The sequence below is a fragment of the Tachyglossus aculeatus genome, chromosome 7, assembly GCF_015852505.1.
Source record: "Tachyglossus aculeatus isolate mTacAcu1 chromosome 7, mTacAcu1.pri, whole genome shotgun sequence".
Classification (NCBI taxonomy): Eukaryota; Metazoa; Chordata; class Mammalia; order Monotremata; family Tachyglossidae; genus Tachyglossus; species Tachyglossus aculeatus.
Window position 1 is genome coordinate 10,403,648 of NC_052072.1, and position 13,959 is coordinate 10,417,606.

The 13,959-nt window shown below is 40.8% G+C and overlaps 1 protein-coding gene and 1 non-coding gene across 2 annotated transcripts in view; one reads left to right on the forward strand and one right to left on the reverse strand.

The window, feature by feature from the left end:
* The window catches only part of PARD3B (par-3 family cell polarity regulator beta), a 994,526-nt gene that overhangs the window by 522,653 nt on the left and 457,914 nt on the right, over positions 1 to 13,959 (forward strand). Inside the window, exon 13 of the mRNA XM_038749054.1 lies at positions 4,608 to 4,737. Within this exon, the coding sequence (XP_038604982.1) occupies positions 4,608 to 4,737 (130 nt within the window). The remainder of the gene's footprint in view (positions 1 to 4,607; positions 4,738 to 13,959) is intronic.
* On the reverse strand, positions 665 to 801 carry LOC119931188. The gene has a single exon (XR_005452045.1). It is a non-coding gene; the product is annotated as a small nucleolar RNA SNORA7 (small nucleolar RNA).

A 13,959-nucleotide genomic window follows, 5' to 3' on the forward strand; every position in this document is an offset into this window, starting at 1 on the left:
GGTTATGGAAAATGAACATAATGCATATTTTCATATGAGAATAACTAAAAAGAGAAATGACTTTAATATGTCCAATTTATTTATCAAGGAAAAGTGAATTGGTTATTCGATCAATGGATCAAGCAAAGCCCTATTTGCTAGTCGGAAAATATTAAAAAGGGAAAGTTTATGAACTTATTTTTGTATGTTTCTACATAGCACTTAGTACTCAACAGGGAGCTCAGTGGGATGATGATGGTGGCACTTGCTAAGTGCCTACTGTGTGTCAAGCACTGTTCTAAGCACTAAGAGTGATATATAGTGGTTTGCTATAGTGCTTTTATTTCCAAAGCAATCTCACATTAGTTAGTTCATTTCAACCCTCACAATTCTGTCAGGTAGGAAGATAAGGCAGGTATTAATACCCCCATTTTACAGATGGGGAAACTAAGGTTTCTGTTGTTGTCTTATGCTGTCGAGTCATGTCCGACCCATAGCGACACCATGGACATATCTCTTCCAGAACGCCCCAACTCCATCTGCAGTCGTTTTGGTAATATATCATAGAGTTTTTTTGGTAAAAAATACGAAAGTGGTTTACCATTGCCTCCTTTCACACAGTAAACTTCAGTCTCCACCCTCGACTCCCTCCCATGCTGCTGCTGCCCAGCACAGAGGAGTTTTAACTGGTAGCAGATTGTCTTCCACTCGCTAGCCACTGCCCCAAGCTAGGAATGGAATGGATATGCCTCTGCTTGACTCTCTTTCCCGTAGTCGAGACTGGTAGAGTACTGGAAACTCTCCAGGTGTGACTCTGAGATGGGGGGAAACTGAATTACAGAGAAATTAAGTGACTTGCCCACAGTCACACAGCTGGCAAACATATAGTCAGACTCCAGCTTCTAGACCGACGCTGTGCCGCTTCGCCACTCTGCTTCCCCTTGCTTATTTTATATCTCCCCCTAGTTCTTAGTACAGCACATAGTAAGCATTTAATAAGTACCGCAATGATTATTGTTATTTTCATATGGACTGTAGAGCAGTTACATGGCCATCTAATTAAGGATAGTTACTTCCTTGAAATCAAACAAGGTCTGCTGAACTATTCGTCTCTCCAGAAACCTGTGCTATTTCCTAGGTGGAAGAGTTTCTTTGTAGTTTTTGTTTCTGTTTAAAATATAGTAACCTCATTGTTTTAAAATGAAAAGGAGTAAAAACAATTTTAAAGTGGATTGTACCTTCGTAGCTTCTAGACTGTGCTCACCTTCTATTTTCCTGTGCGTGTTTTTCTCCGGGAGCTTACCGTGAATAGGGGAATTATATATCTTAAAGCAGATCAATGTGAGTATGAATATTGGGCCATTTATATTTTCCTTTCATGCAAATGTTTTCATTCCAATTCTCTTCCTCTTGAGCGGGTGGAGAATTATCGCAGGAAAAGAAAGTACTTAGCACACTTAGTCCATGACCCATATTGGGAAGACACATCTCAGAACAATCCCACAGGGGATCAATCAAAGAATGAAAAAGGCAAAGTGAGGGGAAAAAAAAGGGAAAGTGTATTTTTATTAGGATGTTTACCAAGGTATATTTTTAGCTTTACTCATGACTTTCTATATGGGATATGCCACCGCTTTGTTTGTAGCGTTGTTACAGTTTGAAATCGCTGTGGGACCAGAGCAGAAAAAGAGAGGTCCTCTCACTCAACAATACCCATTCACTGTACAGCTTGTCTCTATTAAATTAAAATCTGCAGATATCTGCTATTCCAGATCTGCACGGCACTATAGGAAAGCAAACAGAGGCTCTGGGTTTATTTTATATTCTCCTACGGGCCAACGATCACCCTTTAGTGCAATAAAAACACATCCTTTCCTTAGAGAAGGGACTCAGCAGTACTAGCACATTCCTGAAATCAATTAGTCAGATTTGGCACGTGTACCAAAATGGTGTAATTGAACATTATATTGATATAGAAAAATTGAAGAAGCTACTTATGAAAAGTCAAAATATATAGTTGTTGAGGCTTTTTTTAACATTACCCAGATGTACAAGACATGTAAATAGTTCTGATGAGTGCCTGGAGAAGAATACATAATTAGCTCTTGATTCAATCAAAATCATTTTAAAGAGAAATATTTTTCAAAGGATGAGCTTGAGGTTCAACTGTAATTCTATTTGAGGCTAGGGATTTGGTTCAGAAAATGAGTTCCGTCTTGTTTTTTTGTTTTCTTTTTCCCAAAACACTCCCTCCCTACTGCATCCTAACTTGGACAAAGCAGAAAATATTTTAAAACCCATTTATTTTTATTGTCTGGGGTGCTAATGGAGGCCTCTGTGACAGCTCTATTTTACAGGCTGAATACTTTAATTAGGCTGGTTACTGATCAGTTGTTGGGATATCGATTGTGTCATTTATCAAAGAGCTGGGGAAGCAGAAAACATTTTTTTTTTGTTCTTGTTGTTAATTCAAAACACAATGCTGTGCACAAGTCCTCCCTCTCCCGCTGGGGAACCAGCTTTAATTTAGGAGTAGTTTATCTCAATACTGGGCTTGATTTAGCCAGAATGCATCAGCAAAGAGTAGCGATGTGGTTCTCTTCCCCTATGGAACGAATTGAAAATCTGGGTCTTAAAACCAAAAATATTCTCATCCACAGAAGGCATGCTGAATAAGTATCCAAATTCCCCATCAAGCTTTAAGCATTATAAAACAGAGATGGGAAAATAAGTAAAACGGTTATTCATAGAAAGAATTTGGAGATTAGATTTGAATTTCTCTATGTTCATTCAATCATATTTATTGAGCGCTTACTGTGTGCAGAACACTGTACTAAGTGCTTGAAAATATAATGGTAGTATTTGTTAAGTGCTTACTATGTGCCAAGCACTGTTCTAAGTGCTGGGTTAGATACAGGGTAATCAGTTTGTCCCACATCTGGCTCACAGTCTTAATCCCCATTTTACAGATGAGGTAACTGAGGCACAGAGAAGTTAAGTGACTTGCCCAAAGTCACACAGCAGACAAGTGGCGGAGGTGGGTTTAGAACCCATGACCTCGGACTCCCAAGCCCGGGTTCTTTCCACTGAGCCACGCTGCTTCCCCAGTCCCCTCTCAGTGAACAGGGAAGTAACGGTGAGATGGCTTGCAAGTTTCTCTCTTCTTTGCAATTATTGAGGGAAACAAGTACCATTGGTGAGCAGGGGAAGACGTTGAGATATTAATGGCAATAATTGTATTTATTGACTTCCTTTCAGGTGCATTGCACTGTACTAAACGTTTGGGAAGTATTGAACAGTGACCTCGTTCTTGTCTCTCCCAGTGGCAGTTTATCACTCACACCCCGGCCTCTGCCCTGCATGAAATGACGTCCCATTTCATATCCGACAGGTCACTGCTCTCCCCATCTTCTAAACACCCTGAAATTGCATCTTTTCCAGGAGACCTCCCCTGAATAATTTCTCACCTCTCCAATGTTTAATGCCCCCACTGCCTCTTCAGCATGTCTGTACTAGAGTATTCATCCCTCCCCATCATTTAGTCAATCATTGGTATTTATCATGTGCTTTAGTGTGCAGAGCACTGTACTAAGCACTTGGGAGAGTACAGTTGAGTTGGCAAACATGAGCCCTGCCCCCAAGGTTTTTCCAATCTAATGGAGGATTTATGCTGTATTGCTCCCTCTTAACTGTAATTTATTTTACTGTCCATCTTCCCCACTAAATTGTAAGCTCCTCGAGTGCAGGGATCAGGTTTACTTAGTCAATTGTGTGCTCCCAAGCACATAGTACAGTGCTGTACACGCAGTAGAAGCTCAGTGAGTACTCTAGATTTTGAAAGAAGTGATGGGTTCCTTGCCCACAAGGAGCTTCTACACTAATGGGAGTCTCAGTGTTGCTTTAAAAACCTGTCAAGAGTATTTTCTTGCTTTTACCATTCATTTACCTTCCTTGGTCCTTGTAGATTATCATCATTTAGAGGCCCCTCTGGTACTCTGAATCTGTATGAAGTATGAATATTTTTATAAAGTGTCTGGTTTAGGTTAGGAGGGCAGTTGTTGAGTAATGGGGGAAAGTATCCAAGAAAAATATCCTGGAGATGAAGGAGCCATTTGTTTTTGCTCCCTGCCAGATGCCCGGGGATTTGCAGTGGGACATACTCATGGCTCTTTAGTCACAAAGCTGCTCTAGTGTGAACTTGTCCTAGAGCATATGCACTTAGTCTCCAAGAGAGCGGGGAACCAGCTGGCTTGCAGAGAAAAACCCTTGGCATGGGATGGTATCCTTGTGTTGATGCTGCCACAAGCTGTACTCCCAGATGGAGAGGAATCTGATAGAAGCCAGTTGTGGGTCAAGAGAAAAAAAAATAATGATAAAGTTAATCCTCTTCTGTGTTGGCTATAAACACCCTCATTTTCAGTGCCACAAAGGCAATTTCTTTTGTTCCACAGATGGGTTGCTTGGAAGCCATTTTTGATTTTCTGCCGCTAACTTATAACATGCAACTGGTGCCTTATAAATTATCCGCACATTGTATCTGATTTAATGATGGCAACTGTTGCCCTTTGGCCTTGTCTTGATTTATTTACTTTGTATATAAAGATGTGCATGACTTTTTTTTTTCATAGGAATACCCTGAGCTCAGAACATTTCAGAAAGCAGCTGGTGAGACTTGCCAGAACTTTGCAACTACCTCCAGGCACAGTGATGTTACCCCACAAACGGCCGTCACTTACAGTCCTCAGGACAAACAGAAAGGTGAATATTTTGAACAACTTCGTGCACGCGGGTTGGGGATGGAAGTTGGAGAGAAGAGAGGAAGAAGAGGAAAACCAAGAGCTTTAGGGTTTGAAAGCATCCACTTCAGTTAGAAAAACAGAAGAGTTAATTAAGCTAAGTGCAGACTGTATTCCTTTGATTCATTAACATCCAGAGATGGGTGGGAGAGCTGACTCAGAAGTTGTGAATTAGATTCCTGGCAACAGCTCCAGTTTAAGTAACAGTTTCTAGCTTGCTGCCCCAAACACGGAAGGTTGGATCCTAAATAAACTCTGCCTAGAAAACATAAGTTGTCAGACTGCTGGTGTACTGAAGGATGCTTTAATTTGACAGTGATCAACTGATCGCCAAACACTGGTTATGTATAGCCCAGACAATAGGATTCCACAGAATGATAATATGAACCATAAATATAAGTGTATCAAATAGAAATAGCCAAGGACATTGTAATGAGATGAAGTAATTAAGATATTTAAATATTAGATAGTTATAAGATTTTTCTATACAGTGTAGTTTCATTACAACATTAAATACTGGGTCTGGCATGGTATAACTTGTTAATTTTCTTTTTGAAATCACTGTCAGTCAGTCATATTTATTGAGTGCTTACTGTATGCAGAACACTGTACTAAGCACTTGGAAAAGTACAATATAACAAAATAACAGACACATTCCCTGCCCACAAGGAGCCTGCAGTATAGTCACTTGGTCACTCTGTATACTATACTAAATATTAAATAAACTGTTTACTAAATAAAAAGAGTGATTACTTGTTAGCTCTCAAAGGCATGATTCCATCCCAGAATAAATCAATGATAGATTCTTATTGACCACCTACTGTGTGCAAAGCACTATACTTTGTACTTTGGAAAGTTCAAGGGAATTAGTATATAAAATTCCTGCCCTCAAGTAGTTAACCATATGATATGAGAGATAGAAAAATAAATAGTAGGCAGTAGGAGTCGATGGATTATAAAGATATTCATGCGTTCAATTGTATTTATTGAGCATTTACTGTGTGCAGAGCTCTGTACTAAGTGCTTGGGAAAGCACAATACAGCAATAAAGGGAGGCAATCAAACAGTGAGCTCACAGTCTAGAGGGAATAACTGTTGTATTTGTTAAGCGGTTACGATGTGCCAAGCACTGTATGAAGCACTGGGGTGGATACAAGCAAAACGGGTTGGACGCAGTCCCTGTCCCTCTTGAGGCTCACAGTCTTCATCACCATTTAACAGATGGGGTAACAGACCCAGAAAAGTGAAGTGACTTGTCCAAGGCCACACAGCAGACAAGTGGTGGAGTTGGGATTAGAACTCATGACCTTCTGTCTCCTAGGCCTGTGCTCTATCCACTACTCCATGCCATTTCCCATATGTAAATAATAATGATGGCATTTGTTAAGCACTTACTATGTACAGAGCACTGTGGGATGGGAATGGGGTGGGTACCTAAGTAGGTGGTGGGGAAGTGCTGCAGTGGCAGTTGGTGGGACTTAAATGGAGATAAATGAATCAGGGAAGGTCTCCTGGAGTAGATGTCATTTCAGAAGGATTTGGAAGATGTAGTGATTTGTTGGATGTTAAGAGCAATGTACTACTAGGCAAGGGCTGTATGCAGAACACTGTACTAAGCACTTGGACCCTGTTTAATTCTCTTAAGGGTATTTTCTCCCAGTACTTCGTATAATGCTCTGCATGTGATAAGCGCTTAATAAATACTAGGAGCTTACAGCCTAGAGGGAGACAGAAAGAACCCATGTACTTTTTGTAATCTTTACTGCTCATGGAGTTCGCAGGGGGCCTCACGTGGGTGGAGAGTCTTTCATTCATTCATTCATTCAGTTGTATTTATTGAGCACTTACTGTGTGCAGAGCACTGTACTAAGCGCTTGGGAAGTACAAGTCGGCAACATATAGAGACCCAACAACGGGCTCACATAGAAGGGGGAGACAGAAAACAAAACAAAACATGTAGACAGGTGTCAAGTCATCAGAACAAATAGAATTAAAGAATTTAAGAATAGAATTAAAGCTAATGTCTTCCTAACCAAATGTAAGTATTTGTCCATATGTGTTCCTGTTTGACCGTTGGTTCCTTGTAGGCAAAGGACCATGTCACTTTGTTATTCTGTACTTCACAATCACCTACAACAGTGCACTACACCGAGCGGGTACTCAGTAAATGCTACTACTAATACTTAGAGAAGCAGCGTGGCTCAGTGGAAAGAGCACGGGTTTCGCAGTCAGTGGTCATGGGTTCTAATCCTGGCTCCGCCGCTTGTCAGCTGTGTGACTTTGGGCAAGTCACTTAACTTCCCTGTGCCTCAGTTACCTCATCTGTAAAATGGGGATTAAGACTGTGAGCCCCACGTGGGACAACCTGATCACCTTGTATCCCCCTCAGCGTGTAGAACAGTGTTTCACACCTAGTAAGTGCTTAGCAAATGCCATCATTATTATTATTATTCTCAGACACTCTAACTAATTGGAGCCAGTGAATGAGTGGAAATGGTCTTCGGTTGGTCAAATATGAATGGAGCTCATCTTTTTCTGAGCACATTGCCCTGCCTTTCTGAGCAGTGGCAACTAATCTGAATGAAGGCTTTTGGGAAGGGAAAATACCATAATGCACTCTATGAATCAGGCAAAAATTCTGGGTGCATTTGAAAGTAGGACTGTGGTTTCTAAATATTAATTCTTCCCTTCAAAGCAACCCTTATGTATATTTAAGTGCTTAATACAGGTGTAGATTCAGGCAAGAGACTGAATTTTCTAGTAAAATATAATCTTCCAGAAATTCAGCTGGTTGAAACAGACATTGCACTTAAGTGCCTAGAGACAGAAGAACATTTTTCTAGGCCCATAAACAATCTAACTCAGGACAGAATGGTAGCATTGTGACTAAGACGCAGGATTGTCACAAAATGACTTCCACCTGCTACAGCCAAACCAGATTCCTAGTACCGCAACTGGGCTGAAGGAAAATGTCTGAAGAATTGCCCTCCATATTCCTTCCTGATAATGCATCTGGTTTCTCATGTGATATAATCAACTCTTAAATTTTCCATCAAAGGGGTATGATAGTAATATCAATCAATCAGTGGTATTCCTTGACTGTTTACTGTGTGCAGAGCGCTGCACTAAGCTCTTGGGAGAGTACAACACAGTAGAGTTGGTAAACGCATACTTGCTCCAGGATGTTTGCTCTTGAATAGTTCATAAACTGTATTGAGCTTCTCAAGGAGAAGGTTATCTTTCTGCAGCACTTCAAGGAAAATATCAATCTGTTCTTACTTTGAATTTCAACAATGATATAGTGCTGCATTGTGGAGTTGGTTCTCTTCTTAATCTAACTTTTCACCCAGTATGTGGTATCTATTTTGTATGTCAAATTATTGTCAGCAACAGTGGCTAATAGTTCTGTGGTTCCCCAAAGAATCAGTGTCATTTTGAAATATGACCTGTATACCTGGTGAAGTCCTCCAAAGTGAGTGGGTATACTGCTGCAGTATCTCACTGCCAAATTCATTGTCTAATGGGTTTAAACTAAGATAGTCACCAACCTAGCAACAAGATGATGGAGCCACGGAAGAGGGTGATGGGACATTCCGGCTCCTACTCCTCCTGCAGCGACCTCTAATTCTCCCTCCACCGACACCACCCCTCCCGGAGCCCCCCTCTGCCTCCTCTCTCTCCTCTGGAGGGGCGGCAGCTTCAGGGCCAGGGATAAGGAGCACGATGCATCCCGAGGAGCCAGAACAGAGCCGCCTCGGTGTTTCCTCTCCTTCGCAAGGAGCTAAGATGGAGTATTGTGACGATAATGGGGAAGGATAGAGATTTTGATTTTTCAGAAACATTCTCTCTGACTCTCAGTTTCTGTCTCCCGTTATGGTTTCACTGGGTCAGAAGACTGGCAGAACCTCCAACCAATCAGACCTGCAGAAACCAATCAGAGGTCATGGCTCATTAGCGGATCATAGATCAACTCTTCGGATATGAGTTCCCAGGGATGGCCCTGATCCAATCAAACACACTTCAGGAAATTTTTCCCTTATATCATGTAACCTGTTCTATCCCACTTTTTGATTAATTGGCTAATATAAGATGAAAGTAATTTTAAGCACTTTTCAAACAAAAAAGTCCTATATGAATATATCTTTAAAAGTAAATCTAGGTGACCACATTAAATAATGTATTTTGGGTGTTGTTCTGGCTCCTAAGGAGAAACTTGTTACACAATGATGATGGCATTGTTAAGCGCTTACTGTGTGCAAAGCACTGTTTTAAGCGCTGGGGAGGTTACAAGGTGATCAGGTTGTCCCTCATGGGGCTCACAGTCTTCATCCCCATTTTACAGATGAGGGAACTGAGGCGTAGAGAAGTGAAGTGACTTGCCCAAAGTCACACAGCTGACAAGTGGCAGAGCTGGGATTTGAACCCATGACCTCTGACTCCAAAGCCCGCGCTCTTTCCACTGAGCCACGCTGCTATCCACCGCTTTAGTAAATCAATCGTATTTATTGAATGCTTACTGTGTGCAGAGCACTGTACTAAGCACTTGGGAGCGTACGAGGTAACAGAGTTGGTTAGACAATCCCTGCCCACAATGAGCTTACAGTCTAGAGTGGGAGACAGACATTGATATAAATAAATAAATTACAGGTGTGGAACTAAGTGCTGTGGGAGTGAGGGAGGGGTACGAGGATGACATAGAAGGGAGTGAGAGAAGAGGAAATAAGGACTTTGTCACGGAAGGCCTCTTGGAGGAGATGTGTTTTAAATATGGCTTTGAGGGTGGTGAGAGTGAAAATCTGTTGGATATGAAGAAGGAGGGAGTTCCAGGACAGAGGCAGGGTGGCAGATAGATGAGATTGAGGTACAGTGAGTAGCGAGTGCTGGGCGGCAGCAGCACAGGAGGGAGTCGAGGGCGGAGATTCAAGTTGACTGCACAGAAAGAGGTAATGGTAAACCACTTCTGGATTTTTACCACGAAAACTCTATGGATCCACCACCAGAATGACTTCAGAATTCATTCAGTTGTATTTATTGAGCGCTTACTGTGTGCAAAGCGCTGTCTTCTTGAAGACACATCTCCTCCAAGAGACCTTCCCTGACTAAGCCTTCATTTCCTTTTCTCCCACTCCCTTCTGCATCACCCTGACTTGTGTCCTTTATTCACCCACACCCCAATCCCACAGCATTTATGTACATATACATAATTTATTTCCTTAAAATAAGTCTGTCTACCCCTCTAGTCTGTAAACTCATTGTGGGCAGTGAATGTATCTGTTATATTGTTGTATGGCACTCTCCCAAGTGCTTAGTACAGTGCACCACACACAGTAAGCGCTCAATAAATATGATTGATTGACCAATTGATTAAGGTGGGATAGGGTAAGTGTTTGGATTCATGTGGTAGCAGTTCGGATGGAGAGGAAAGGTTCGATTTTATGATGTTGTGAATGTTGAACTGACCGGATTTGCTGACAGATTGAATATGTGGGTTGAATGAGAGATGAGTCAAAGATCATGTCAAGGTTACTGGCTTGTAACCCATAACCATCACCAAACATCTGATGAGAGCTCCACATTGCTAGACTATGGGATCAACATTACTGAGCCAATTGGTATTCACCCCAGCCTCAGGCCCATAGTACTTATGTACATATCTATAATTTTTTTTTATATCAGTGTCTCCCCCTCTTTAACAGAAAGAGCACGGGCTTGGGAGTCCGTGGTTGTGGGTTCTAATCTGCCACTTGTCAGCTGTGTGACTTTGGGCAAGTCACCTAACTTCTCTGTGCCTGTTACTTCATCTGTATAATGGGGATTAAGACTGTGAGCCCCATATGGAACAACCTAATTACCTGGTAGCTACCCCAGCACTTAGAACAGTGCTTGGCACATAGTAAGTGCTTAACAAATACCAGCATTATTATTATTAGAATGTAAGCTCTTTGTGGGCGGGTAACGTGTCTGCTCACTCTGTTGTACTCTTCCAAACACTTAGTATAGTGTTCTGCACATGGTAAGCACCCAATAAATACCATTGATAGATTAAATGAACCTTTTCACACGCATGGCCTCAGTTAGGTTCAAATCTCTATGAACCAACAGTTCTGAGACTGTTGGGGGAAGCAAAAAACTGTGTACCTAATGATAACGGTCAGGATTTCCTGCTTGATGTGCAACCTTTGGAGGTTTTTTGAGGAGATGACAGACATGTGCCTAGTATTTTAAAAAAAGATCTGGGAAGCAGAGAAAAGTTGGGACTGGAGAAGGGAAAGCCAGGAAGAGGCTTATGCAGTGCATACACACATATGCACACATGTCTTTCAGCTCAGATGATTACACCACTCAATATTATAATAATTACAATAATAATCATCATCATTTTAGTGCTTTTTAAGTTATTTACTATGGGCCCAGTACCGTGCTAAGGGTTGGGATAGATACAAGATATTCAAGTTGAACACAGTCCCTGTCCCAGGTGGGGCTCACAGTCTAAATAGGAGGGAGAAGAGGTATTTTATACCCATTTTATAGCTGAGGAAACCGAAGCACAGCGAGGTCAAGTGACTTGCCCATGGTCGCATAGCAGGCAAGTGTCAGGGACAGGATTAAAACCCAGGTCTTCTGACCACCTGGCCTGTGCTTTTTCCACAGAGGTCACACTGTTTCTTACTGATCACTTAACTCTGCACACAGCACTGTACTAAGCAATGAAGTTAGTAGATATTATCGCTGCATGCAAGAAGTTTACAATCAATCCATCGGAATATATTGAGCACTTAGTGTGTACAGAGCTAAGTACTAAGTACAGTGCTTTGCACATAGTAAGTGCTTAATAAATGCCATTATTATTATTATATTATATACTTAGGAGATTACAATACAACAGAGCTGGTAGGTACTTTCCTTGCCCATAAGGAGCTTGCAGTCTAGAGGGGAAACAGACATTAATATAAATAAATAAATCTTTTCATTCAATTGTAATAGTAGAATGAGAATAATCTCAATTTTTAAAGGATTTTTTGGCCTATATAGTCAAGCATATACTAAGCATATTCTAAGTATACGTATACTAAGCTGTTATAGTAATACTTGTTAGCTTTCTTACTAATAATAACAATACTGGTATTTGCTAAGCGCTTACTACGTGCCAAGCACTGTTCTAAGCACTGGGGTAGATACAAGGTAATCAGGTTATCCCACGTGGGGCTCACAGTCATAGACCCCATTTTACAGATGAGGTAGCTGAGGCCCAGAGAAGTGAAGTGCCTTATTCAAAGTCACACAGGAAACAAGCAGCGGAGCTGGAATTAGAACCCATGACCTCTGACTCCCACTCCTGTGCTCTTTCCACTAAGCTGTGCTGCTTCTCTAATTAAAGCAGAGACCATGTTAGAAACAAGATTTGATTAATTTTCCCAGAAACAGCAAGAAAGAAGTGGTGATTATGTGTGTCCCTGTTTAATATATGAAAAAACAAAGTCAATGTAGATTTACTTCATTTTCCTGAGTTTTCCCAACAATTCATTGTTGGGGGCTAGGACTAGAAGCTAGGCTTCCTGAAACATAAACCTTTTTAGTAAAAAATTCATTGATGTACTTAAGATTCCTAATGCTTAGATGTGTATTCTAAATAGTTCTTATAGAAAGGATCAGTCAGTATCATTTATTATACACCTATTATGTACAGAAATACTGTACTGTACACTTGGGAAAGTATAATTGAGAGAGAGATATGGTCTTTGCCCTCCAAGAGCTTATAGACTGGGAAAATTGATAGACAAGCCAGGCACAGATAGTTTGAGGAAGAGAAAGTATTATCAGGCCCTGGTTATAATGCTCTGTTTCGAGCATTGTTTTATGATAGTGTAATTGAATTTCAATGCCGGTATTTCTTTCAGTGCTGTCTCACTGAAAAATTTACCTTGGCTGTTTAAGTTTCTCTGTTCCTCTTTCTCTTTCCATTCTTTCAAGTGTTTTGACTAATTTAAATGGAGAGTGTAGACCCCCCTTTGATTTTCAGCTTTTGTCATGACAGATTGATTTAGCATAGATAATGGCAGTTTTCTAATATGTTAGCACAATGTACCCTTTTTGCAGACTAGATAACACTTTGAAATTTAAGGATGCATACATGTACACAGAATATCTAATTGTATATTCACATAGTTATTTGGGCATGTGAACATATTTGAGTGTTTTATTGTTGTACTTTCTCAATATGTATATGATTTATGCAATTTGATTTTAATCTTGGAAATGCAGAAATGAACTTTATATTATTCCCCATGGCTAGCTATACTTTGTTTAGCTTTCTTTCATTTAACATTCTATTTTCATGCAACTAATTAAGAGTGCTAATCAGAGTATAGAAATAGTGCTACAGTTATTGTTAGCAGAAGTGTGGAAAGATAAATAGATAAATAAGTGTAGGTTAATTTAAATAGAGAATGTTTACATGTGCCAAGTGTAGGTGAATAAATGTAAGCATTCATAGAAACTGTTGGACAGACTCTAGACTGTCCTCCAGACTGTAAGTTTGTTGTGGGTATTCATTCATTCATTCATTCAATCGTATTTATTGAGTGGTTACTGTGTGCAGCGCACTGTACTAAGCCCTTGGGAGAGTACAGTGCAACAATAAACAGACACATTCCCTGCCCACAATGAGCTTACAGTTTAGAATTGGGGAGACACACATCAATATAAATAAATGAATTACAGACATAGGGAACGTGTCTGTCAACTTTGTTGGATTGTACTCTCCCAAGCGCTTAGTAGAGAGCTTTGCACTTAAGTACTTAATAAATACCACTGATTAATTGACAAACAAGATCTGACAAGACAAACAAGACAAACAGACAAACTGTCTTGTCAAACAAGACAAACAAGATTAGAGAAGCAGCGTGGCTCGGTGGAAAGAGCCCGGGCTTTGGAGTCAGAGGTCATGGGTTCGAATCCCGGCTCCACCACAAGTCTGCTGTGTGACCTTGGACAAGTCACTTAACTTCTCTGAGCCTCAGTTACCTCATCTGTAAAAATGGGGATTAAGACTGTGAGCCCCACGTGGGACAACTTGATCACACTGTATCCCCCCCAGCGCTTAGAACAGTGCTTTGCACATAGTAAGCGCTTTAGAGAAGCAGCGTGGCTCAGTGGAAAGAGCATGGGCTTTGGAGTCAGAGGT